The sequence below is a fragment of the Taeniopygia guttata genome, chromosome 1, assembly GCF_048771995.1.
Source record: "Taeniopygia guttata chromosome 1, bTaeGut7.mat, whole genome shotgun sequence".
NCBI classification, from domain to species: domain Eukaryota; kingdom Metazoa; phylum Chordata; class Aves; order Passeriformes; family Estrildidae; genus Taeniopygia; species Taeniopygia guttata.
The window spans coordinates 76,527,543-76,554,722 of record NC_133024.1 but is presented as its reverse complement, the minus strand read 5'-3'; the positions used below and the strand labels follow the sequence as shown (position 1 = coordinate 76,554,722).

General features: G+C 41.2%; 1 protein-coding gene and 1 long non-coding RNA gene across 2 annotated transcripts in view; one reads left to right on the top strand and one right to left on the bottom strand.

The window, feature by feature from the left end:
- Positions 1 to 224: 224 nt before the first annotated feature.
- Positions 225 to 26,731, top strand: SLC15A1 (solute carrier family 15 member 1). Its single transcript, XM_030276337.4, has 23 exons — positions 225 to 527; positions 3,499 to 3,521; positions 6,418 to 6,502; positions 6,586 to 6,727; positions 9,452 to 9,571; positions 9,713 to 9,812; positions 10,058 to 10,148; positions 12,043 to 12,126; positions 13,225 to 13,307; positions 15,786 to 15,872; positions 16,853 to 16,942; positions 18,183 to 18,227; positions 18,328 to 18,357; positions 18,477 to 18,565; positions 19,754 to 19,835; positions 20,587 to 20,712; positions 21,736 to 21,885; positions 22,301 to 22,350; positions 22,989 to 23,099; positions 23,253 to 23,346; positions 23,782 to 23,928; positions 24,784 to 24,891; positions 25,858 to 26,731. Exons 1-23 carry the CDS (start codon positions 524 to 526, stop codon positions 26,041 to 26,043), a joined length of 2,127 nt encoding a protein of 708 aa, XP_030132197.4. The 5' UTR covers positions 225 to 523; the 3' UTR covers positions 26,044 to 26,731.
- The window catches only part of LOC140684477 (uncharacterized), a 33,371-nt gene continuing 13,637 nt past the window's right edge, over positions 7,447 to 27,180 (bottom strand). The window contains exons 3-4 of the long non-coding RNA XR_012056793.1: positions 8,890 to 8,994; positions 7,447 to 8,523 (exon numbers count right to left, since the gene is read on the bottom strand). This is a non-coding gene — a long non-coding RNA (uncharacterized lncRNA). The remainder of the gene's footprint in view (positions 8,524 to 8,889; positions 8,995 to 27,180) is intronic.

The following is a 27,180-nucleotide window of genomic DNA, read 5'->3' as shown; positions in this document are numbered from 1 at the left end:
AGAAACCGGTGGTAGCAATAGTTTAGGACATCTGTTTCCTTGGCTCGAGAGAAGGGAGCGAGGCAGAAAGCTGTTCTCCACACAGCGTGTATTTCACTTACTTGCTTACTCAGTTTTCCCTTACGCCGCTGACTTCAAAGGGACGACGTGCAGCTGGCAGCGCTGCCCGGCGCTCGGTTCAGCTGATGGCACGGTCTCGGTGCTTCCTGGCGGCCGGAGAGCGAAGCAAGCCCCGAGCAGCAGTGACAGCCCTCGCCTGGCGGCCGTAAGGGCAGCGGGCGGCGGGGAGGAGCGCTGGGGCAGCCGGGGCCGATGGTGAGGCCAGGTGAGCCCCGGGCTGGCTCCCCGGCAGGAGCGACCCGCGACCCGCCCCGACACCTGCACGGCGCCGCCCCGCAGCACCCGGGGCCAGGCGGGGCCCCGCCGCCGCCTTAAAGCCCGGCCGCCCCCGGCACCTTCCTTCCCTCTTTCCTTACCTTCCTCCTGACTTTCAGCCCCGAGCGCTCCGGACCGCGCCGGCGACATGGGTAGGTGTGGCGGTGCGGGCTGGGGCAGCCCGGAGCGGGCGGCGGAGCGGCGGTGCCCGGCCCGCGGGAGGGATGCCGCCCCGGGATGAGCATCCCTCCGAGCCGGGTGATCGTGCCGGGCTGTGGGCTGACAGCGTGGCCAAGGGTCTCGCCCGCCCAGGGCTGCCTCTGCTGCTCGGTGTCGGTCTGAGGAAGTCCCCGGCTACTCTTGGGTCTCTGCTCTCCCTCCGGGGCAGTTCCCCCTCTGGCAACGCTGTATCCTGGTTTGTACAACCTTGCCTTGAAACCCGAGTGAGAGCCGACAGATGGTGCCTCGGTCTCTGTAAGCTCTGAGAGCTGAGTCCCTGGCCGGTAAGGTTTATCCTGCACTACACTTCTAAGGCATGTGGAGCTTGAGATCCGAGCACAAGTTAAATGTGGTGCTCCTTGCAGATGTTAAATAATACTTTTTCATTGAGAGTGTTTGCCTAGGGCTGACCTAGTGTGTTTTAAATACATAGATACATAGCTGAAGATTCAGATAAGGACAGAACCCATTTATCTAATTAATCCTGAAGATTTTTTCCTGTCTAAACTGGAACATTGAGTGGTTGAGGTACACAACCGACTTTTTTGAGATGTATCTCTCTATTGCCTTTCGCAGGACTTTTGGTCCTGCAGTGTCTGAGTACATGGGTGTCTCTCATAGCAAGCAGCTCCTGGGCTGAAGAAGCCTTGTTTCACTCAGGGAAAGAACATGAAATACCTACCCTCTACCTCCAAAAAAAAAACCAAAAAAAACCAAACCAAAACAAAAAAACCCAAAAAACCAAAACAAAAAAACACAAACAAATAAAAAACTAAACAAAAAAAAAAAAACCAAACAAAAAACCCCCACAAACCCCAAGAAAGTGCCAGTGCATCTTCAGCAAGCAAATCTGTGTCCTGGGGACGAGCAACCGGATTAATGAGCAGTCAGGACACGTCAATGGTGCTGCCAGGGGTCTGCTGGCTTGGACAGACATCCAGGAAAATGGAGATAGTTCTCTGAAGAGCAGGAAATGGGATGCAGCTGGGTCTGCCTGTTTACTATCAGGCTTGTTGCTCTATAGAGTTGCTTGGATAACTTCTGTGTGGGTGTTTTTCTGGAGTATGAAGGTGTTTAGAGCTTTATATTGAAAGATGTGGAGCTCTTTGGTATTTTGGTATTGTGAAAATGAGCAGTTCTGTGGGTCATTCTTTTGGGGAAAAAATACAAGAGGCTAAAGGTTGCCCCAAAGAGGGACTGCTCCAACATGCCAATAGCAAACTTCAGATTTATCACTGAAAATGATGCAAGGTGGTGGGTGCTCTATGTTTTGTAGAACTAAAGCTGCCTGGCAGTGGACTCCTCTGTTTAGGTGCCTGTGTTGAAAGGTTTGCTTTAATGCTATCTGGAGTTTCCCCAACCCTCTCTGCAAAACGAGAATAGAAGGGTAAAGTCAAAATGTTTACAAATAATTGTGTCTCTTAAACATTGAAGTGAGATGATGTTGTGTGAAAAAAAAATTGCCTCTGCGATGTCCTCTGGGTAAGGTTTCTTGTAGTGGTGATACTTTTGCCAAAAGGAAAGCAGAAAAAAAACCCAAACCCAATAAAAACCAGATCCTAGATATTTTCTCCCAAGTCTTAGCTAAGAGACAGAAGTGAGCTGCCCAAACTGTTTTTCTCTGTGCATGTTATAAAAAACAGGCACATGTCCTGGAAAGACCAACAAATGGAAATAACCAAGGAGTTGATATGAAGATGGGCTATTGCTGACACCTTGGTATCCTTCAGTGTATCTTCTCTGGTGGGTTGTGGAAGGGACATTGCCAATAACTTTAGTAACTCGTGTAGCCACATGTGTCCTGAACTGGGTGTGTTAGCACTTTCAGAATGTTGCTTGCTCTCTAGGAAAATATATTCTTGAATCACCTGCACAGTACTACTGTCTCTGTTGTGAAAGTACTTGTCCACAGCCGTGAAGGAAAGAACTGGAATAATATGTTTCCGTGATTTCTGAAGATTTACTTGATTTAATATTGTGTCAAACATTATAGTGTTGCTGTCAGCTGTTTTCATCTGTTGTGGACTATGGACTAAATAATCATTTTCACGAACATACTTTTCTTATGTATTATGGCCTTATAGATGTATTATGGCCAGACTTGATTTACAAGCAGGGATTTCAAAGTTCACATCTTGTACTTGATCTTATCTTACTGATAATGAGCTTGCTTGTGTGGTTTTATGTAAAATGTTGGCATCCACAACGTGGGCACGGGGCCTTTATCTGACACAGTGAGAGCTCAACCTTCAAACCTGTCTCCTGAGCTGAGGAAGCCCTGCAGGAGTGCTTGCAACACTGAAGTCACTTCCAGCTGTTCTTGCCAGGTCCTCTACCCTGTCTGCTCTTGCTGCCCTCAATGGGACACCCCTGTTCTTTCGGGTCTTCCCAGGTTAAGGATTTCGGTTATGGGAATGCCTGCTAAAGTGGATCACTCAATTGGGGCTTTATATTCAGTCCTCTCTAAGTCCCTTTTCAGGACTTGATCTCCATCCCTGGCAAGGCATCTTGAGTCTATTCTCTAATCTTGACTTGCCTTTAAGGTAACATCTCCAAGAGTGAGTTGTAACAGGACTCATCATCTGTGGGTGGCTGCTTTGCCACCACCGTGAATGATGTGTGGTAAGCAGCCATGGGATGCTTTGACTCGTTAGTCCTTTTGAGCTTTTCCTGGGAGTGTATGAGTTTATGCACACTCTGAAAAACCAAAGGCTATCGAGTGATGTTTTGCCTAATAACTATGAAAATTCTCCCTTTAATAAACTGAAAACTTACCCTGACCAGTACTGTGTTTATATTTCAATATGTATTTAGAGTTGAACCTTTTTTGAATCTTCCATTGGTTTTAAGGGAGTATTATTATTATTTGCAATTAACTTGTATTTTGGTTTTTTCCCTCCCCAGGTGGAAAAACTACCGGCAAGTCGGTAAGTATTGTTTTCCCTGATAAAGGGTAGCTCTGCAGATCCTCTTTGGTTTACATTGTTTTGATACTGTCAGCAGAGCCCAAAGTAAAAATCACCCTCTAAACATACTTTAAATGTATACAATAAAGGCTTACTGGCAAATGTGCAAAAGCAGATTAGTAACTTATTAAATTCTAGCTAAGCATTAATTTGCTCAACACCCTGATAAAATGTTTAGAGAGCCTTTGCTGACTGAGCACGTGTTGGTAGGGAGGAGATTGGTCCCTGGAGCCCATCCTTCTTGCAGCCGAGTTGTCATCATCCACTACTCTTGAATCTTTGAACTGTTAATGACATGTGTCTCTGCAACCATAAGTCTGCCTTTGTATTTCTTATCTTGCAAGATTTTACTGCATAGACTTTTCCTCAGCAGACAAAGCTGTGCAGCAGGACGGTGGCATCCCCAGGGCAGAGCGAGGTCACAGAGGGCATTATAAAACATAACCTTCAGGTTACCTTTTTGGTGGTGGATCTGGTGCTTCCTGACCAATGAGGGTAACAACAGAAAAGGTTTCGGTAGAGGTGTATGGGCATATGAATACTGTAACAGTGGACAGTACAGTGGACAAGAACACATCATATATTAGCAAAGATTAATTGCATAGTCTCTTGCTTGTAGCATCTTGGAAAAATATAAGGCCTGTCACCTGGGAAAGACCCAGTAAGTTTCTCTTGCATGCCCCTGTCCATGCTCATGTCCAGCTGTGACATGCAGACTCCGTCCAGTTCTGGGGGAAGCCACTTAAAAACCCACCAGCATGCTGTGCTAGCATGGGAATGCAGGTCAGCTCCACTGGTCACAGAAGCAGTGCTGGCTTGAAACTAAAATCCAGCCTTTCTGGACTATGACCTCCCCAGACCAGCACGTAACACCCTCCTAAAGAATAAGGTCTTGCGTAGGGTGATGGCAAAACATTGGAGAGGTTTGTGAGAACCCCAAGTAGTCAAAAGATTTTTGTGAAATTCAGGTGGAGATGGGTCCCACCAGTTCCTGGTGGACTGCTCTGTCTTTCTTTTCCTCTGTAGACAAGAAAAGACATGGGGAGGTCTTTGTTCTGCTTCAGGAACAGACATTCCCTCTACTCCACCTGGGCTATTCCCAATTACAAGTCACACAGCCTGGGCTACTGTTTCAGTAACCAATTTAACATGTGCTGAACCAAAATGTCAGTGTGTGACTCTCCATCCTGTGACCATTTGCATGGCTTAGGGTAATGCTGTGTGGATGGGGCACAAAGCATTCTTCTGAGTGAACTCCAGCCCACCAACACCTCTGTCCAAGCTGGGAGTAGTTGTCTAAACCTCCTGCTGCCTTCAGCTGAAGGAAATGGGCAACCTCATTTGAATTTTAAAAGTGAATTTTACCTTTTGGGATATCTGTGAAGAGCCTTCCTTTGGAGACACCTCTTTTTGCCCATGGAGGATATAATAAATCAAAAGTGATGAGTTTATATTTAGGGCTCAAAAATCTGTGTGCTCTGAAGCTAGAGGAGTCCCACTGGCACTTGCCTCAGCTGAGACTGGGTTCTTGCTGTGAAGCCTGCTCATCAAACGATGGGTAGGATATGTAGTACGTACTTGGTTCTGCAAACAGCAAAGGTCAATGCTGCTCAGGCATCCTCACAACTGAGTCAGATCAGTCAACAACGTTCCTGCCACTTTCTTATTTTCATTTCTTTTGCAGGATTCCAAAAAAAAGCCTGTTGTAGCACCCAAGGGTTGTGTTGTGCTATTTGTTGTGACTTTGCCTGGAGACAGTGGCTCCCCAATTTTCTGGTGTCAGGCATAATTTCCCTGTCTGATTTTTCCTTTTGATCTGCAAAGTTAACTTCTTCCTGTTTCACACAAAATAAGGATTAGTTGAATTCCTAAACTTCTGCAAACCAAAAAAATGCCATTTTTTAATTATACTTGAGCATGGAGAAGAACTTGCATCTGGAATGTTCTGGAATGTCTTTAAAATCTGATTCTTTGCTACTTGCAGGATTAAACCCATAAAAAATTAAAAGGTAGGATTATATTTAAATTGCATCCCCATTAATTTGAATAGAAATTATATCGCGCATTCATCCACTCCACAGAGACAAGTAGGTGATCAGAAATTAAAGCTGCAGTTCTAATGACCATATTAGATTTGTACCTGATGTATGCTTTTTAACCATTGTCTCAATTGCAAGAACTGCATGATCATGACCGTGGACATGCCTGTTGCAGCAAATGAGGGCTCAGTGAACCTGGCAGCCAAAGCCATACCAGTTTAGGTTAGGAATAAAGTCTGTTCTGTTACCAGGTCTGAAGAAATGAAGGATTCTTTGTCAAGCTGAGCATTTTTAAGGATGAGAAGTTTTCCTGAGGGATTTGCTTGAATTAAAAGTTTAAATGTTTATTTATTTATGTTTTAATTGCAGGTGCTTAAAAATACCCCTGGGTTTCTTACTGGCAGGGGTTTAGTGTTGGGCATTTTTGGTTTGCCTTGGGTTTTGATTTTTTGTTTTTCCAAAAACATTGGCTTTTTGCATATTTTTAGATACCAATGAAGATTGCTGTAAGGGTTAGGTGCTGGAGAACTCAAATGTGCATAGTGCAACACTTGTAGGCAATTTCTAGTATTGCTAAAGGTCTCTTGCAAAGGGCAGATGAAAAGTGTGCAGACCTCTGGGGACCAAGAGATGAAAGTGGTAACTGACTCTTGGTTCAGGTAAACTGCTATAATTCCACAGAAGCCTGTGCAGCCTCCAGACCCTGAGTACCTAGCCACTCGCAGAGTCCATGTTGAGCTTGCTTAAGCTGTGAGTTGCAGTGAAGAATGTTAGTCTGGGTTCCACACCTCTGAGCTCACATTGTCTATTGCCTCCAGGTGCTCTGCTTTGGCTTCCCTTTGAGCATTTTCTTCATCGTCATCAATGAGTTCTGCGAGAGGTTCTCCTACTATGGCATGAAAAGTACGTCCCTTGTCTCCTTGTGCTGAGCATTACCCAGGCCTGACTTGTGTTTGTAACCTGTTGTTTTGTTGTTCTTCCTACAGCTGTGCTCACTTTGTATTTCACACGTTTCCTACACTGGGAAGACAACTTTGCCACTGCCATCTACCACACATTTGTTGCTCTGTGTTACTTGACGCCGATCCTTGGAGCAATCATTGCGGACTCTTGGCTGGGAAAGTTTAGGTGAGTGCTTCCTCAGAAAGCAGCCAAAGATCTTGAAAGCTCACCTGAAACCAGTGTTACTAAAATCATCACCTAAAACTGCAGCTGTGAGCAACAACAGCTTCAGAGCTGGTGTTGACTGCTCAAGGATAGTTTGTTTTATTTCGCCAAAGCTTGAGGTTTTCATTGATTCAGCTCAGACATAAAACTGCACTGTGAGTAAACAAACAAACTTCTGCTAGTTGGTTAAGGGTGGTAACATGCTTTCTGAGCATGCTGCATGTTCTTCCTCTCACCTGGACAAAATGTAAGCTGTGGACAGTATTCACCAAGCTGTGAAAATAGATACTAGGGATTATAATTACATAGGAAAATCTATCTACTTGTTACAAGAGGCCAATGAAATAGTGAATTACTGTGTTGTCAGGTGTTAACTGGGCCTTGGAATAAGTTTTAAAATACTATGTGATTTCAGAATTGACAGATCAGTGAGGGGTCTTAGAGACAGTGAGAGCAGCAATTCTTTCTCTAAATGATGTCTTTTGTGTCTTTAGCTGCAGGCTAGTTGGTCAGGATAGTACCACTGAAGTGCTTTGAAATGTAACCAGGTTATGTCCAACAGCTTTATCTCCCTCTCCTTTCCTGATGTTTTGATTCTAAAAGTGTTTACTTTGCCTGAGAAAAAGCATGGTAAAAATTTTATGGAGGGTTATGAGCCATGAATGCAAGTGGACTTGCCAAAGGTCTCCTAGAGATTAGAGATGTGCTGTGCAGTCAGCTGCACTGCCTTCTTCTGCTGTAGGGACAGCGCCTGGGAGCCCAGGGCCCTGTGTACTCTGTGCAGCTGCTCTGGGCAGAGCAAACTCACTGCTGGATATCTTACATATTGCAGCCTAAATATATTGTACACCTGCTTGTCTAGATGATGTTGTTTGTTTTTCAAATTTATTTTGGCTTTTTCATGTTTTATCAAGGTCAAACTTTGCAGACCTTGCATGTCTTCTCCTTTGGTACTTGGGTATGCTAGTGCCAAAACTGAAAGGCCCAGACCTTTAACAGGAGCTTGTTAGGATGGCTTAAACAAGTGAAAACATGCTTTAGGATATACTGCTAGGCTTTAGCACCCTAAAATGCAGGAAGATGTAATGAGAAAGGCTTCAACAATAATTTTTAAAAATCTATGATGACAAGAGGAAGAGGAGGTTACCAAAGCACTGTTAAGCACTCTTAAAGGAGAGACTCCAATCTTCCACAGTCCATGTACTTTGTGCAATGTACAAAGTCAAGAAATGTGATGGGACCTGCTCACATACCATTGGATATGAATTTCTTGGGGAAAGTAGTACAGAAATCAGTTATTTTTTAAATTGTGTGCCATCAATGCAGTGGCAATTATGTAAGTCTTTGCAGTAGGTTTATAAGCCTCACAAATAAAACTTAGAAGTTTCACTCTTGATTAGCTCATATTTAACTGGAAACTTTTTCCCAGGTTGCTAGGTAAATAAAGTAACTCTATGGAAGTGCTAGTAAAAAAAACCCAACCCATGCAACTGTATCTGTTAAGTACCACTAAACAGCAGATTCCTTGTTGCCCTGCTTTATAGATTTTTTTTTTACTACACTACAGGCAAGGTCAATTTTAAGTCAGAGAAACCCTGTTTTCAAATGAGGGGAACTTCGTCAATGTCCCTCTTGTGTCAGGGTGCTGCTCTAAGCTTGCTGTGAGGATCTCTTGCCTATGTCAAATAGTTGGATTGTTCTTGGTCTTTGAAGACTGTCCTTCATTCTCCTGCCTTGCACTTGGCTTGGGGCTACTCCTGAAAAGAGGGATTTTACATATTTTCACATCATTGCTTTTCTCCTGCATTGTTTTTCTCCTGCTTTTCCTCCAAACTTGAGACCCGTGTCTGTGCCTATTGAACGGAGGTCCACCCAAGGACACAAGCGAACATGGGTTAAACTACAGCCACGTACCCAAGGTCCAACAGAGTTAAAATGGAACGTGTTTTTACTTACAGAAAAGAGGATTGGATCCTAAAGCCAGGATTGGGGGGGTTGGTGATTATGCAGTACTATCATCCTAGGCACCTCCTGGACAAGATAGTCAGCCTGAAAGCCTGCAGCCTGCACTCTTCAGTGCTGCTCTCACTCAGATCCAAGTGTAAAAATGTTGTTACACTTACAGTGAAGAGAGTCGGGATATAGAGCTGTTGCTCATAACAGTATTTCAGGGGAATTTCCATATTTGAAGCAGATTTTTGATTTTTCTTTTTTCTTTACTCCTGCAACTAAAATAGAAAATAACACAGTGAATGTTTAATGATACATATATCAGTGTAAATTTCAGATTTTAATTTCGCAGAGTAGTCCATTTGACATATGCATATTAAAAATATGAAAATAGCATTCTTGAGTTGGTCATTAAAAAGGTAACCACTGAAGATATTGTGACTTAGTTATACCTATAGAATCCATGTGTTGTCGTGCCTTAATTAATTAGACTACCTTAATTAATTAAAAGCTATCTATAATATTAATAATAAAAAGAATATAAATATTGTGGCAGTGGTATGTGGTCAGATTTTTATAGTAGCTTCTAATAAGTTCAGTAATTTATTGTATCTGTTAGTTTTTTTCATTACCAGGAATCTTTAAAGTAAGCAGAAGTCTGCATTAGCTGTGGCATTATCTGTGTGTAAGTGTGTTAACATATCTAAGAAAATGTATCTCCTCTCTCGATAACAGGACCATTCTTTACCTGTCCATTGTCTATGCGATTGGGCAGGCAGTGCTGTCTGTGGGCTCCATAAATGACCTGACGGACCACAACCATGATGGTACTCCTGATACTATAGCAGTGAACATGTGAGTTGCCTTATACACATTTTTTGTCCCAGACAGATGAAAGATGGGGCAACTTAAGTTTATGTTACTTGAATTTCAACTGTCTTTCAACATTGTGTATACTGTAAGAAAAATTTTTTTTTCTTTTCTCCTTTGTTCCAGCGCTCTGTCCATAGTTGGCTTGGTCCTTATTGCCTTGGGTACTGGTGGGATCAAACCATGTGTGTCAGCATTTGGTGGAGATCAGTTTGAAGATGATCAGGTTACAATGTCTTTCAGATTTTCAGTTATACAGATATTCTAACTAATGTTTTACTATTATAGTACTCTAATAATATACATGTTTATATAGATGCATTACTGCTGGATTTTCCTGGGGGGCTGAAGAAGGTGCTAGTTAATTATTTGTCTTGAACTTTGAAAACAGAGGCACTGATTTTTTGATCTAGGCTCATCAGTGTGGTTGTGTCTAAGCCTTTCTAAAGATCTTTCTTCTTTTTACTGTAGGAAAAGCAAAGAAGTACCTTCTTCTCTCTCTTTTATTTGTCCATTAATGCTGGAAGTCTCTTATCTACTTTAGTCACTCCAACTATCAGAGGTAAGGTCATATGTTTGCTGACAATAGTTAAACACCAGAAAAGGCATGTTGGATTGTAGTCCAGTCTGGTTTAAATTAATGTTCTGTTCTCTGACACACTGGAGTTATCTAGCAAATAGTCTTCAGTGTGTCATCCAACTTCTCAGAGATGAGGCACTCTCAAAAACAAGCCACTTGAAAACCTTCATTGCTTTTGGGATCAGAAGTACTAGATCTGAAAAGGCATGCTGGAGCTAACAGCTTGCATGCCTAATGCATATTTTAATTACACAAAGGTACAAATATGTCATGTCTTCCAATACCTTTAAAACTATCACACTAGAAAGAATTGCATTGCTTCCTGGGGGAAAGGAAGGAGAGAGAGAGCCTTCTCCTCTGGAAACATGTCCATGATAAGTACAGAAGCATCTCTGCATGTAGGAATATATTAATCCATATGACAAAGTAAATAATTTTTCATAGTGTTAAATAAGTAAGTTATGTTCTCTTTTGCTTGTAAGGAATAGCATGATCCTAAACAAAACCCAGCAATTTTCTAACTTATATGCATATGGATTTCTGTGGCAAGCTTGCACATACATGGTGCTGAATGGATGCTCTTGCCAGCAGTTTCAGAAGGCTACTCTTCTCAAAAGCAAGGAAACAGAATGTGAATTCTGGAATAACCCAAAAGCGCCAGGCTGAACTTCTGGCCTTTGGATTTCTTGACTGGAAAAGACTCTGTAGAAGAATTTTAGGTGTTTGCTTAATGCAAATTCTATCCTTTTCAAAAAAGGAAGGAGAGATGCATAAGGCGTAGCATGTAGTTTACTTCCTTTCTGATACAGGGTGAAAATTCCTTGGAAAAAAAGGACAAATTGAGTTAAGGGAAATGATAACCTGTTTCAACCTGGAAAGGTTTGACCAGAAGACTAATACAACTAAATCAAGGCATTAATTATCTGCAAGCCAACATTTTTTTCCAAACCATACTCTCTAATTCTCCTCTTAGAAGTATGGTGAAGAATGTAATAATTTTGTTTAGCCTTTTATTTTATACTGCTGAAGTCAGTAAGAGTCAAATCTGTGAGTAATGCCAAGGAGGGAAGGGGGCTGGTGATTGTGATTTTGTTTCAACATCACTAGAATCTTTGTTTATGAACTTAGCCCAAAACTTTTGTAATCTAGTTCCTTTCTTACTAAGGACATGTTTTTGACCATTCTAGTGTAATTCTTCATATCTCAGTGTAAAACTAGACGTAAATTTCCTGTGAAGAGGTCCTGAGAGGCATTAGACTGTTTGGTCTGGAGAACAGAAGGCAAAGGGGGCATTTGATGTGAGGAGATCCTGAGAAGCATTAGGCTGTTCAGCCTGGAGAAGAGAAGGCAAAGGGAGCATTTTATCAAAGCATAAAAATACCTAATGGGAAATGAAGAGGATGGAGCCAGGCTTTCCTCAGTGGTACCCAGTGTCAGGTCAAGTCGCAATGGACACAAACTGAAATACAGGAGGTTCCCTCTGAACATCAGGAGATGCTTTTTCACACTGAGGGTGATCAAGAATTGGCACAAGCTGCCCAGAGAGGTTGTGGAGTCTCCATCCATGGAAATACTCAAAAGCCTTCTGGACACAGTCCTAGATAATTGCTTCCAGGTAGCCCTAGTTGAACAGGGCACTTGGCGTGGATGATGCCCAAAGATCCCTTCCAATCATAACTGTTCTGTGATACATAAATCCACCTTCCAATAATGAAAGATAAGTTGGATACTGATCCTCCACTCTGAGGATGTCGGTAGACTGGTTTGTTTTTCCCCAGTGAGTGTTCAGTGAATTCAAAGAACAGAAACTATATGGAAAACATCAGCAATGCTGATGTTTTTATTTGACTTTTATTTGGTGTTATTTTTACTTCAGCTTCAGAGTGTGGCATTCATACCAAACAGGAATGTTACCCGCTTGCTTTTGGAGTTCCTGCCATCCTCATGGCTGTTGCCTTGGGTAAGACAATCTCTTGCCATCCTGTTGCCCTGATAATTAGATGATAACAATCTCAGAATAATGAAAGTGTGATAGAAATCCTCTGGTATTGACCTCTACCATTACCTGATAATTTCTGTGGTTTTTGACTTATATTTTTTCCTGGGTGTGGAAGTGGGTGGGATTAATCTGAAGTACTCACTTTCATAGAAGCATCTGATTTACCAGTCAGATGGGGTGGGGGTGAGGCCTGAATATCTTTGAATTCTGTACATTATGTAAATTACTGCTTGTGTTTCTTGGATTACTGGTGTGTACAAATAGGTCTTTTGAATGTAGTGTGAGAACTCTCAGAAAATGTGTAGTTTGGACATTATCTCTAGTCTAGGATTGTAAATGGTGTGAAGTAATTGTTCCTGTGCTGGAGAAATCCCATATTTGATATGTCACTACTTCTCAAACACCTGCATTTTTACCAGCTGTGCTACAGGTCACTCCCTGAGCCTTACTGCTGACCAAGAAACTGGGGCTGCCATTACGTACTACAGCATCCCTCATGCTCCTTGTCCTTCATGGTCCTGACTGGGAGCCTACCTGGCTATCAATGACCTTGCCTTGCCTGTGAGCCCAGGGCAGGCTGGATGGCAGCTGTGGGGGTTTGCCTGTGTCTTGCCTGCATGTGGGATGATGAGGCTGAGAAACGTGCCTGAGAACAGAGGACACCTTGGCCAGTCCTGCCGGTCAGGCAGAGCCTTGTGCGTCCCTCCATGATGTGAGCTGCAGTATCCTGAGCTCCTGAAAATGAGCCCCTACAACAAGGCCAGAGTCAAGGTCCTAAATGCCCTTGTTTTGACCATCCCTCAGCTGAGCAAACCTCCCACTGAGCGCTTACTGTAAGAGTTTCCAGATTTAGGTTTTTGTCTTGGATAGAAGTAATCTGGTGGTATTAATTTGATTTGTCTTACTGTATGATAGCATGTGAATAGGCAATTGCATTGCTTCTTGGGAGGCTTATTCCCACCCTGATTAACTCCTTTACTTACAGTTTCCCTACTAAATTATTTGCTGCTATTTTAATTTAATCCTGAGTTTCTTTTGGTTTCTGTTTGCATACTGTAGTTGTGTTCGTAATTGGAAGCAAAATGTACAAGAAAGCTAAACCACAAGGAAATGTAATGCTTGAAGTTTCCAAATGTGTTGGAGTAAGTATTGCTTACATTCCTCAATCCCAGCAACTCTTAAAACTGTTCTGTAAATCTGTCTAAATCAGAAATCTGTCTTAATATAAGGAAAGTCTCTGAAGTTTTTTGCTTTATTACAGAAGGCTTCTTACTGACACCTCCACATTTAGGGTGTCTTTTTATGCATATCTTGATTTATGTGTGGATTTATACACATAGGAAACAAAATAAGGTGTTGGTGTTCTGTAAAAACGTATCCCAACTTTAGGGAACCATTCCTTCTGCATTTGTTCACCTTTATGCAGCAAGAGACAAACGTGTCTTGAGCTGAGTCAAGAGCAGAGCTACTAGTGCATCTTATCAGCAAAAACTTATTACTTATTAAAAGAATATTATTTACAATGCAGAGGTTTATTGATCCCCACTGTGTTAAGGAATTTCAGGAGGCTGTACATCAGTGTGGTCCTGCAAGGAAAGGAGTGGAATCTACATGAATAGCACCACATGTCCCAACTTTGCAGTGCCTCAACTTTGAGATCACATTTATTCATGTACAAGTTTCTTCATTTTCAATTGTTGTGGTTTGACATTGGCCAAATGCCAGGCACCCATGAGAGTAGTTTGCTTAGCTTTTTTGCTACAGTTGGGCAAAGGAGAGGGAAAAAGATCAAAGAAGGGCTCATGAATTGAGACAAGGACTGGGGGGAAAAAAACACTCCAAGGGCAAAACAGATTCAAATCTAAAGGTATAAAATAAATTTACTATCAACAGAGTCAGAGGAGGACAATGAGAAGTAAAACATACTTTTAAAACATGTTTTTCCCTCCCAGCCCCTCCCTCCTTCTCACCAACAGTGCAGGAAGACAGGGTGTGGGGGTCTTGGTCAGTTCATCAATTGAGATCTTTTTCTGTTTGCTCAGAGAGAGGAGTCTTTTTTTCTGCTATGTTGTGGGGTCCCTTCCACAGGCAATCAGTCATCCCAGAATTGTTGTGGAATGGGTCACTCATCCACGGGGTGCAGTCTTTTAATGGTAGGCTGTTTTAGTTTGGAAGCAAGGGCTCTTTCTATCTCTGGGAGTAGGGGCCCTCTCTCTCTTTTCAGATCTCCCACTAGGCCACATTCAGCTGCTAACATTCTTCTCTAACATTCACCTGCTCCTGTGTAAGCACTTTCCCCATGGGCTGCAAGTGGATCTCTGCACCCACCATGGACTTCATGCATTACTGGGGAACAGTTTGTTTTACCAGAGTCCTCACCACAGCTTGCAGAGGAACCTCAGCTCCGATGCTTGAAGCACTTTGTCCCCCTCTTTCTTCTCCACTGACCCTGGTGTCACTATGTTGTTTTGCCTCACATCCTCACTTCCTTCTCTGACTAGAACAAAAACTGTTGCTTGTAGGTACCATTGTGAACAAGTTGCAGTGATTCAAAGATTGTTGCAGGATCCTGCAGCGCAGAGAATTTGATCTCATCTAGGTTCTGCACTGGGGAATCGCTTGTCATGTTTCTGCTGTCAGCCGGGTGGTCCCACCGCCACTGTGCATGTACTGGCAGCCACAGCAGTGCCGGTGCTATTTAATGTCTCTTCATGTGGGGTGCTGGGAAGGAGAAGCTGCTGCCACCGCCGCTGCCCTTTTGCTCGCAGTGCAGTTAGTTAGGGGGGGTTAGGCAGGGTCCACACCTAGCTGGTGTATTGCTGTGGGCAGGGCCAATATGGTGCTTCCCCACTTCTGGAGAAAAAACTGCACATGCCCTGTTTTTTCTTCATAAATATGTCATCACAGAGGCATTACCAGCCTCTCAAATTGGGCCAGCAGTGTGTCCATCTTCAGAGCTATCAGAGATTGGTTCTGTCAGACATGGTGGAAGCTCTAGCACTCTCCCACTACCAAAAGTCAGGCCGTGCCAAATCAACACACCCCTACAGATCTGCCAGCTTTATACAGCTCAGCCTATTGCCTATCTTGTAGGCACTGTCAAAACCAAGTCTCTGTAGGTGACTTTGGCCATTTCTTAGAGTTCTGCTCCTAAGGCCCAGCTTTGCCGTGCGTTATTCCATGGAAAATCTTAGGAGTTCTTTGGGACCATATTTGTGTATATTCAATGTCAAGGTGTGAGGTATACTACAAGAGGGAGCGTGTCATAGGAGCTTCTCTCCTACAACCATTCAGCTCTGAAAACCTGTGCATATGACACTACTCTATTTACTGTTGTATATAAGTAAGTCTGAAGAAGGCAGATCTTTCAGCCCCTCACAGAAACCCACGTTGAGAGGGACTGCTCTGAACTGTTTGGGCCACCTGACCTCAGGTGTATGCTGGCTATGCAGTGTGAGGCCTTAAAAGCAACATTTCCCTAGATGATGGGGTTAACAGAAGTCAAGTCACCTTTAGCACCCTCTTAGTGCAAGAAGCCAGGAGTATAATCTCTAAAGACAAAGCAGTTTATAGTTTTAAATATTTGTAGTGCCATTAAACATAATTCTGTCTCTCCTCAGTTTGCCATCAAAAACAGGTTTCAACATCTTGGCAAGGAGTTCCCCAAGAGAGAGCACTGGCTGGACTGGGCAAGTGAGAAGTATGATGTAAGTACTAGGGAAGCCTCCGGTGCCGTGACAACTGCTGATCCACAGCTTCTCTCTGTCTGCTCTGATCCATTGCCTCATGCACTGGGCAAATAGTTTTGGGTCTCTCCATCCTTCAGGAGCTGACCTGGCCAAACCTCTGTGCCCTCCAGGTTATCTCCTCAGTTCCTGTGGGAGAAAATAGAGCTGTGTGACTCAATGCTCTGTGTAATCATAGGCTGTCCAGGGAAGTTCAAGGGGGACAAAAAAAAAGACTTTCCCTTGCCAAACAAATACAAACATTTAAGTTTTTTGATTAGGAAAATAGCAAGCTTTATCATTCCTTCTCTATTTCCTGTATCTCATGGCTGCAGAGGGGAAAAGGGAAATAATGCTGCCTGTCCTGGTTAATGCACAAGGCCATAATACTTGTCTTGGTATGAAGCATCAGAATTGTACTTTGGAATTTCAGTTTAAGTGGGTAAACACTGCATTCCCTCCAGCCTCAGTACAATTTCTTATAATGATGTTCAAAGCGCTATATCCCATAGTTCCCAACTTGTCTCTTGCCTGCTATCCTCTCTATCCTTTTGCCAATGGCAGCACAAACCTTAGCCTGTCACCTTTATTTTCCTTTTGCCTGTATGCTTTGTTCTTAGGTGAAATTCCTCAGTTGCCTATTGCTCAAATGCCCACTTCACTAAGTGCTGAATCTCATGCTGCCGTCAGTGTACATGCAAAGCAGCCCAAGTCTCTCTGGTATCAGTCACCTTTAACCAGCAGCCCTTCCCATGCACAAGCAGACTTTGTACTGTTTTAATAGAAATCATCAGATGGAGCCACAATAAGCAAAGCTGAATGTGTGGGTAAACATTATATGATGGGTCTTTACCTGTTGCTGTGATGTGAGTAGCAGTCTGAAACTGTCTCTCTTTTTTTTTTTTTTTTTTTTTCTTTCTTTTTTAAACCAATTCCTCTTATGTAATTTTTATTTTCTGCAGAAACGACTGATTGCTCAGATAAAGATGGTGTTGAAGGTGCTTTTCCTTTACATCCCTCTTCCCATGTTCTGGGCAGTTTTTGACCAGCAGGTAAGTAGAAATGGTTTGGCTTGGTAACTAGAGCTGTACCACGTCAGTCTCTATGGGAGTGTGGAAAAACAAATTCTTTATCCTGGTTTTATTCCAAAAGGGTAGTCACTGAGTCATGTCAGTACATGATGATCTGCAGCCAGGGGCAATCTCAGTTTATCTGAGTATACCCAGGGCAGATTCAATGACTGAGGCCTCTCCAAATCTTGCATCAGCCTGGGACTCAGGGGATGAAACAGTAATTTAAAGCTTTCTTAGTGCTAATGTTTCTTCAGTTATCAATTGTCAGATGAAATTTAGGGTCCTTGTAAAAATGAGCTGGAGAACCAGGGTTTAAATTATCTGGATTAAGCCAGTTTGCTTAATCACTCACGCCCTGTTATAAATACCTTACATCTTCAAGCAGAAGTATAAGCCTGCAATTCCCATTCACTTGGTGGACTGGGTGCTCAAGACTCACAAAAGCATCATTCACAGTTAAGCACTGAAGTATGAATTAAGGAAGATGCTTGAAAGAACCAGGGCTTGAAAGCCTTATCCAAGTCAGATGGAAGTTTGGTCCAGACTCATAGCCTGCTGCTTCAGTCCAGTGCCTGTGAGCTGTAGCTGTCAGTGTGACCTGTTACAATTAGGCAGCTCTGCTATGAAATTCAGAGCTCAAAACTCATTCCATGGGTAATATCTCGGGCAGTGATGTCTCGTGGGTGGCTGAAAGGTCTTGTCACAGATGCAGTGGTAGCGTTCTTGTCTCATCCTGGGCTCAGGCCTAAAGTCTGCCCTGCTTGTCCCAGCTACAGGCAGGTTTTTGGGGCAGAAGGCTCCAGGCAGGTCAAGCCCTGGCTTGTCCTCTGGCTCTGGGCTGTGTGAAGGAAGTGTGATGAGTGGGATGTGTGAGCTGCTTGGGTTCAGGCCAGTGACACACAGACCCCTGGGTGGCTCCTGTGCCCAGCTTGCAGCAGTGCCCCACGCAGGATGGCCCTGCCCTCTCTACAGCTGATTTCTGCATCTAGAGTTATTTTCTGCTGTATTTCACAAAACAAGTAAATGAAGTGGAATGGGCCACGAGTCTCACATTGTTCAAAGGTTTACATTGCAGACTAAGAATACTCCCATAGCAAACCAGCTTTACTTTTGGTTCTATTGCATGTTTTTTCCAACACTTCACTAATGAAAACGATTCAAAAGGAACTTTAGAACATTGATTTACTGTGACAGCTAATTTTTTCTTCTCTTATTTAAGGGGTCAAGATGGACACTGCAAGCCACAGCAATGAATGGGGATTTTGTAGGTTACTTTTTATTCTTTTTTTCTTTAATTAACACTTTTCAGACCCATTTTATTTGTTGTCACAATATTAAAAACTATTTCTTTTTCTCTTCACCAGGGTTTTCAAATTCAACCAGACCAAATGCAGGTATGTTCATTTTCTATCTGCCAATTTCAAGTGCTTGTGAAAGATTAGGTACATATTGCCCTTGCTTATAAAAAGTGCTTTGAAAAATACTTTTTTTTTCTCATGTTCATCTTCTCCAGATTGTGAATCCCATCCTGATTGTTATAATGGTCCCAGTTGTAGATTCTTTGGTTTATCCTTTAATCAAGAAATGCAAGCTGAATTTTACGTAAGTTGATGTAATTCTCTGACTTCAACAGAAGCTCATTTTAGTGGTTTCTTTAACTGGCTCTTCCAGCCCTAATGTAACAAGAGCAAGCATTCAGCTAAGGATGAAAGAGAGTGTATTTAAAAGGGTTTAATAGTTTAAAGAAATTAAAATATAAAAAACCCCAGAATACTGTAAATGGTAGGTAGAGACACCACAGATTAAAAGAGGAGAATCTAAGAGAAGAGTAACAATGTTTTTCAGTTAAGGACAAAATATTTTGATTGCAGGAGAGATGATCTTGATTGTTTTCAATATCCCCTATGTTTACCCCCTCTCCCTCCTGAAGGATGGGAGGTAGAAATGCAACATACATCCTTGGCATTTGTCATGTTTTGGGCTAAAAAGCAGCACAAGACATTTCCCGTTCAGTCTCAGCTGGGAGTCTGGCTTACAGAATCCTTCTAGGTGGAGCTTTGGGGATATTACACATAATTTTTCAATGTTGCTAAGGAAGTGGCTAGCAGTTGCAAGAGTGCTTGCAGAGGCAGAAGAGAATACAGTTCTTAAAACTATTTTCAGAGAGCTAAGGTGCAATGCTGTTTTTCCATATAGCTGTTAAAAATCTAGGGGGTGTGCTGTGCTGGGAACACTGTCATTCCTTTGTAGACATTCTGCACTGGATAAATGATGCCACAATCGACATATATACTCTAAATCTATCCTTACAGCTTAACTGCATACCAGTAGATGTTTCCTAATCCAACAATTTTCCCTGACCATTTTTGTTCATCTTATTTAAACATAGCAATATGGAGACAAGTTGTTCCTTGTTTTTTAAAGGCATATCTTCTTGTCTCTTTCTTGTTTTACAGCTAACAACTGTATTGGATTGGGTTTTTTCTTCCTACAAAACCAGATTTTTTTCAGGAACCTAATAATCATGGTCAGTCAATGTCTGAGCCCAGCAGATGCAGAGTAACAGGTTATTTATGATGCTGCAGGAAAGATGTATTTCTTGATAGTGTAACTATGAATTGAGAGGTACGCAGCTTAGCAGAACATTTTCTGTAATAACATCAGGCCTTCAAATGGTGATAATGTGCTATTCATGGCCATTTGAGTTTCCTAGAGTAGAAAGAAAAAACAAGCAGCTGAAGCTTTTAATTGGCACTTCTCTTAAATCTCACGTGTCTTTTGTTGTACCAGGCCCCTGAAGAAGATGACTGTGGGCATGTTCCTTGGCTCTATGGCTTTTGTTGCTGCTGCCCTCGTGCAAGTGCAAATAGATGTAAGTTCAGCCACAAATGAGTATTTACTATTAATATTTAGCTGTTAATTTAGGAAAAAAAGGTGTATTTAACGGGAAAATGAACCAAGAGTCCTAATTTTGGAGCCAATCATATAAGCATAGAACTAGAGGGAGGGGAGATATATTGCAATACTGTGGTTAGCACAGTAAAATTAACTAGCAACAAACACCATTCTGCAAAACATCATATTGCAGTTAATACAAATTATGCATTAAATACCTCAATCTTTAAACTGAGACTAAAAGCTGAAAACCAGACACTTGCTTGGCCTACCAGAGGGCTACTTTGTATGTTGACCTCTTCTGATATTTAGTTTGGAGGTGAAGTGTGACAGTCTGGGAAGCATCATTATAGCAGGAGCAAAGATGGCACTTGTTGAAGGAAGGATTTGTCTCCCCTAACCTTCCTTGCCCCAAAGGGAGGTGCCCTGCCTGAACTCAATGACTTTTCCCCTGTAGCTGGGATGTTGGCAACACCTCTGGTTGGGGATCCATTGGATTCCAAGATCTGAACAGCTGTCTAGAGGTGTCTGCTGTGGATGAGAGACTTCTTTCCTAAAGCAACTTGTGAGATTAGTAACAAAACCTGATTCAAGTCTCCTCTGTCAGACAATCACAGATCATCAGGCAAATGCTAATCTTCAACATGAAATAATAAAGATTACAGCAATTATTGTAATTTTTCCATGTGACTTCGAACACTGATTTTACTTTTTTTTCTGTCCTATAGAAAAGCTATCCAGTTTTCCCTGCAGCTGGGCAAGCTCAAATTAAATTAATAAATCTGGGTTCTGTTCCTGCAACAGTTCAGTTCCAGCCTCAACTTCAGAGTGTGGATGTAGCACCTAATAAGGAGGTAAGTAAGGGCAGATGTGGAATATGAAAAAAAATAATGAAAATTAATTAAGCTTTAAAAAAATTGAGTAAGTTAGAATCATTCTTAACTAATGGTTCAAAATTGATTATTTTCTAGGATTTTGTTACTCTAATAATTTAAATTATTTTTCTTTTTTTTTTTTTGTATTGTGGAATAAATTATTATTAAAAACTTTTTCAGGTTCTAATAAAGCACAGCATTGGTAGTTCTATTGACAGCAAAATGTGGTGGCTCTGATGGATGTTTTTTATAAGGATCTTACAAAGTGTGTTCTCTGATAGCCCACGGTTCTGTTTCCCTTGAAGAGGAGAGGTCTTACTCCAACCACCTCCAAATTTGCTTCACAAGGAAACAGAGCTGTGAGGAGATGATAAGGGCACCCAAACTGTATACTGACAGGGAACTGATGTAACCATGGTACATACCTGAAAATGAAAGGTATGGAATGCTCAATTTCCTGTTACAGACACTTTATCATCCAGATGTGGATTATAAAGTGCTTTTGATAATCCTATAAAACAAAGGGCCTATTTTAGTGTAGCACTAACATGTTTAATAAGGGTTGAAATATTTTATGTTGATTAAATTTGTTTTGAATATTTAAAACATGTAATTTCTGCATTTTGGAAAATACTGCATTGCATCTTATGCTAGTGCTATGTCTCTGGCTAAATAGAATTTTACTCGGTGGTTGTGGTAAGCCTGATTTACCTGGAGCAAGAAATAGGAAAATATAACAGCTATTCCATAATGCTTGTGGGAAGCTCATGAAATTTTGAAGCTTGTTTAACAAATTAAACTAACAAAAAACAAAGATCAAATAGAATTAATGCTTGACGTAAAAAACAGATCAAAAATTAAAGTTAGGAGATGTTCGTGATCTCTGGCACTTCAGAACTAACACGTCTAAACTTCTGACCCTCCCCAGAGTTCATCACGTTCCCTCAAAAGTGTAGACAAATATGCAGTTGCACAGAAATCTGTGGCATTTTGTCTTTGTAGACTGGCTACATGACATTTGAGACTTCTAAACTGGAATCATTAAACATAGCTTCTGGAACTCTAAATAAAACTAAGTCTTTGGATCTGATAGAGAAACAACGCTACACTTTCGCATTTAAATGGGATCCAGCAAAGATCAGTTACAATTTGGTAAGTCTGCTTATTTCTTAAGATATAAATATATGTTTTGACAGCTATCTATGTGGAGTGTGTGAAGCTGAGAGGACAAGCTCTGGATAGCTTTTGTCCTTTGATTTATTTTCTGTCTCTCCTTGTCTCTGCTGTACCAGTAAGACTGGCAAGCTGCAGAGAGTACACCAGGATGTCATTAAAAAAAAAAAAATTACCAATTTCTTATGTACCTTGACAGCTACGCTTCCACCAAAACTTAGGTGTGTGGTCATATAATGTTTTCTAGTAGATGTGTGTGCTAGGAGGAACCTAAAAAGGAAGGTCTGGAGTCTTGCTCTGAAGCCTCTGTTAATTCCCACTGCTCTGTAATAGTGCATGTTTAAGCTGTTCTTTGATGCCAGCAACATATTTTGATAATGGTCTCTTCCACCAGATAGAGGACAATATCACAGCAAAACCAGCAGATGGAAAAAGTCTCGTCAGGTAGAGGGGGGATTTTTTGTGTCTAAATTTTGACAGTAGTGTGACTCTTTCTTCAATCTTGGGTCTTTGGGTAGTCTCTTCTTGTTGAAGTAAAGTTTTCTGTACTGTAGGAACTCACCTTTTGCTGGACACGTCCCTTGACATTTTAGGGGATGGGATAATGTCTGAGTCATGATTCACTTAAGTTATCTTGCACATCTGCTTTGGGTGTAATTTAGCTAAAAGTGGAAGTATATGCTTCATTCCATTACCTAGATTTTTTTATTGGACAAGTGGCATGGATTACATATCTATACCTCATTTTTAATCTTGGATAAGAGTTATCTTTCTACCTCTCCCCTCTCTGCTTTTCTTCTACATCTCCCATTTGCAGATGCATTATCTATTGGTTGTAGTAGCAGGTTGTATTGGCAGTGGGCTGATGGGGGTCTAACTGGCTTTTTGTATTAGCTACATTTCTAAGAGATTTAGAGTTCTTTCCAAAATGTGAATTGATTAAAAAAAAAAAAACAGAACCAAAAAAGCATTAAATGGGAAGACTTGATACTTGTGCTGACAATATATAATTAAAAGTAAAACCTGTATGCTTTGATTTCTGTATGTTTTGTGTAGTATTTAATCACTCTTCCATTTTAAAGGTTCATAAACAATTCCAATTTTACTGTCAATGTTACTATGGGTGACATGGCTTTTGGAGAGCTGCAACCTCTTTCTGTCAGTAATTACAGCGTCATTTCAAATCCAGGCTGGTAAGCATTTTCCTTTATCCTAATTTGATCTCCTAGATATAGTTGTCCTTGGGAAAAGGGCACAGAGTTTTCTTAAAATATGTAAATATGTGATGCATACAATTGACTACACTCCTGGTCTGAACTGTGAGGTTTTGGTTTTTTCTTTTTCAGGTCATATACCATTAATGCTTCAATGCCTAACACTTGTACAGTTGATTCAAAGGAATTTGGATATGGTGCTGCCTATACCATTTCACTTGATGATGTGAGTTGCTGCTTGTTGGATGGACAATATAGAACTCCTTCCCATGCTGATACTTTAACTAAAAAAACACCAGAATTATTCCTCTTGTCTTTAATCCTTTAATTTCCTCTTGTCTTTAAGTATATATGGTAGAATTCTGGTATCCTAAATGGGACAAAAATCCACTATTAACTATAAAAATAATGGCGGTTATGATAATAACATAATGCAAGAATTCATGATCACCATTCATGGCCTTAAACCTTTAGCCCTGTTAGACACTACAGATTTGCATGAAGTCTGCTGTAAAAAAGCTATACTTTATAGATATGCAGTGCTTCATGTGCAGAATTTGTTACTTACTCTGAACTTTCTATATTATTATAGAACTGCTTAGAATGCCTCAACTGTGCACACTCATTATTACTATTCCTAACATGCTATTTTAAATTCCAGTGTGTTGGAAAAAAACTTATCATTACACACTTTGAAGATATTGCACCAAATACGGTCCATATGGCTTGGCAGATCCCTCAGTATTTTCTTCTTACATGTGCAGAAGTACTGTTCTCTGTCACTGGGCTGGAATTTTCATACTCACAGGTAGGTATTCTTCTTCCTGAGTTAAAAATCTTGGTGCAAGTTAAGATCTTCCATGGTATCTTGTTTTTAAGTGATGGTTCTGTGCTGCTGCTTTGATCCCTATGTCCCTCACAGCTCCTAGAAGGATTGTATAGGCTCACGCAAGTTGGCCCAGTTTAACCAAGAATTTGGTGTTTTCCATGCAGCTATGCTGAATTATATAATTTAAAGACTTGACTACCAGTCCTCAAATTTCCTTCTCACATGTGACTATCCATTGAGAATAAGTGCAACAGTACTGATGCAATAAAACCAAACTGGAGAGCTCTCAAATATAAAATGAGGAGGTAGTGGCACTTCATCTCCACACCAGTGTACTCCATACAGCCTTTTTGTTAGCCTTTTATTAGTGTTTAGTAATGCACTTTTAATTCCTTTGTCTTCTGACTCCAGTTTATTAGTTGTGTGTATTTCTCTTAATTCTGAATCTATAAACTGCAGTGATGGAAATGTTGTAAGGTGTGATTTGCTGGGTGATCCACTCAACTTCTTCATGTCATGTGTACCACGTGTTCCTGAGATGTAAAATTGCACCTGTACACCTGTTAGTTACTTGGTGTGTAAATGTGAAAGGTGTTATAGTTAGTGTGCTAATGGTCTCTTGCTCCTCAAAGCCTTCTCCAGACCTGTTTAGCTCTCTAGCAATTTTTAATGTCAAAAAATAAATTTTAAAAGAGCCCCAACCACTGCCAAAACCTAGCAAACCACGAAATCCTCTTCCCCACAGAGAAACAGTGTTTATTGTAAGGTAAAGAATGCAGTAAATGCATCAGAAATTAAGTGTTACCATCAAAACTTAAATGTCTGTCTCTACAGGCCCCATCTAACATGAAGTCAGTGCTGCAGGCAGGATGGCTGCTGACTGTGGCTGTTGGTAACATAATTGTCCTTATTGTGGCTGGGGCATCTGCAATCAAAAAGCAGGTAAGCATGCAAGCAGTCGGTGTGCTATTGTATTACACTGTGAGAAAGCAGTTCTAATCCAGTGGGAAATAATGGCAGATAAATAGTTTTTCTGCAAAAGTTTATGCTTACCTGTTATTTGCCTTGTTGCCAGGCTCCTTTTCTTGCAAGCAGCAGTTTCTAACATCTCTGCAGTAAATGTCTTCTCATGGTATAGAACATCTGTGAACTTTTGAGCTGAAATTCTGCATGCATGGAATTAAAACCTACCAAAGTTCTGTTAATTGTTAATGAGACTTCACCTGCATGCCACAGCCTTGCCACATCCCTTCTTCTGGCTTTGTTGGTTTCAAACCTCATTCTTTGGGGCATAAAAACTGTATCTGTCCTGGTGAAGAGCAATTGTACAAGATTTTCTATGTATAAGCAGTGCTCTGTAATGAATTAAAATGGCTCTTTGAGAGAGGGAAGAGCTTATCTCTGAAACAGCTCTGGCAGTCCCTAGTTTAACCTAAATTAAATCAGAAAGAGCATGAAACAGAGATGTTGATGTTTTTCAGCTAGAGTTTCTGATCTCTGCCCACATTTGTGGTCACTAGGTCAGCTGTAAAAATTTTTAAGTGGAAGCAGAATAAGCGCCAGCCTAGTTTTAGAATGAGTTTATCTGACCAAAAGGAAGGGGCTGAGTTTCTTTCTCAGTCTTTCATTCAATTCCCAGTTCTTCCAGGAAAAGGATGTTGCAGAATTTTTCAGCATTTACAGAATTTTTGTTTTTTCGGTGAAGATAGAAATGATGAAAGAGCCTTAATTCTGAGTTGCTTTAATATGTATTTTATGCTTAATTAGTAATTAGTCCTATAAGACATATGATAGTTGTTATGCATACGCAGTTTAACATTCTGAGTTTACTTCCTGAAAATACTAAAATGGTGGAATACTCAAATGAATATTGGTGGATAAATTCTGCTTTTTTTTTTGTTTTGGCAGTGGGCAGAGTATGTGCTGTTTGCTGCCCTGCTGTTGGTAGTTTGCGTCATTTTTGCTATCATGGCTTCTTTTTATACCTATATTGATCCAAATGAGATTGAAGCCCAGTTCAGCAAGGAAGAAAAGGAAGAAAAGAAGGCTCGAGATGGCAATGAAAAGGAAGCTGAAACTGATTCTCGACTGTAAAGGAGTATTCAAGGAGTGTTTGTAAATAATGGAAATTCCATGCGCTGTCCTGCAGTCAGAGGAATCAGGGTATCAGTTATAACACCTCTGGATTACATGTCTTGTGGGAGACATTAAGCAAGACTGTTTTAACTTAAAGTGCAGCCTCTCTAGGGAAGCAATAGGAAAATATTAGTCTCTCTCTTGTACTGAATGTGGTATCCTGAAGAAACTCCAGAAGAAGCTGCACTCTTAATGCTCCTCAATCTTAAATATTATAGCATTATAATATTGAAATTAGACTTGGAACTATTGGACCCTTTGAAAAGATATATTTTTATACTGTATTTCAATTTTATATCATGAAAGAAACAAGACTTGTGAAGAAACAGCAACTGAAGCCAAGCTCTCTGCACGATCTCCCTAGCATCACTGTTACTTGAAAACAGCAGGTCACACGTGCCTTAAATTCCTTATAGAGAATGGGAGCAAAGCTCTGGCAGTGATCAGATGAAAATGTTGTCTGTGTTCCAAGTGGCAGTAACTTGGATCTGTTCTGTAACATAATGCGTTATCTGCCTGTTAACTACCCATTTAACTCCTGTTATGTCTTTAGTTAATATTAGAAGTCCTCACTCTGGTAAAGTGATAACAGCAAATGACCTTTGGAACAAGCAAGAGCAATAAAACTTACATAATAACAAAATAAGGAATGTGTTTTAAGAACATGGCTTACAGTTGCATGGTAACAAAACTCAATACCACCCCTGTGGCGTCTTTATCTACATGCTCCATCACTTAAAACTAACAGATCAGTGCTGGTCTTCTCTATCTTAATATACCATAGCACTTACTAAATTTATGCTAGGAGAGACTAAATTTTGCTCCTTAACAGGACCTGCTCCTGTAGTCCTGAACTCCATTTTATGGAGTGCCAGTGGTCTGAGTGTTGTTTTGGTAATTCTCGTTCTTTAGGGTCTACATCCTACGCTTTTTCCAGCAGCTGGGACTCACTGGCCCCTCCAGTAGCCTGGCCAGACTTTCAGCTGCTTTCATACCTGTCTTCCAATACTCTTATCCTATTTTACAGCAATTCCATTTTGGTATTTGCAAGTGATGACACAGACATCCATATTCAACCCATGGATGTTCTGCTCA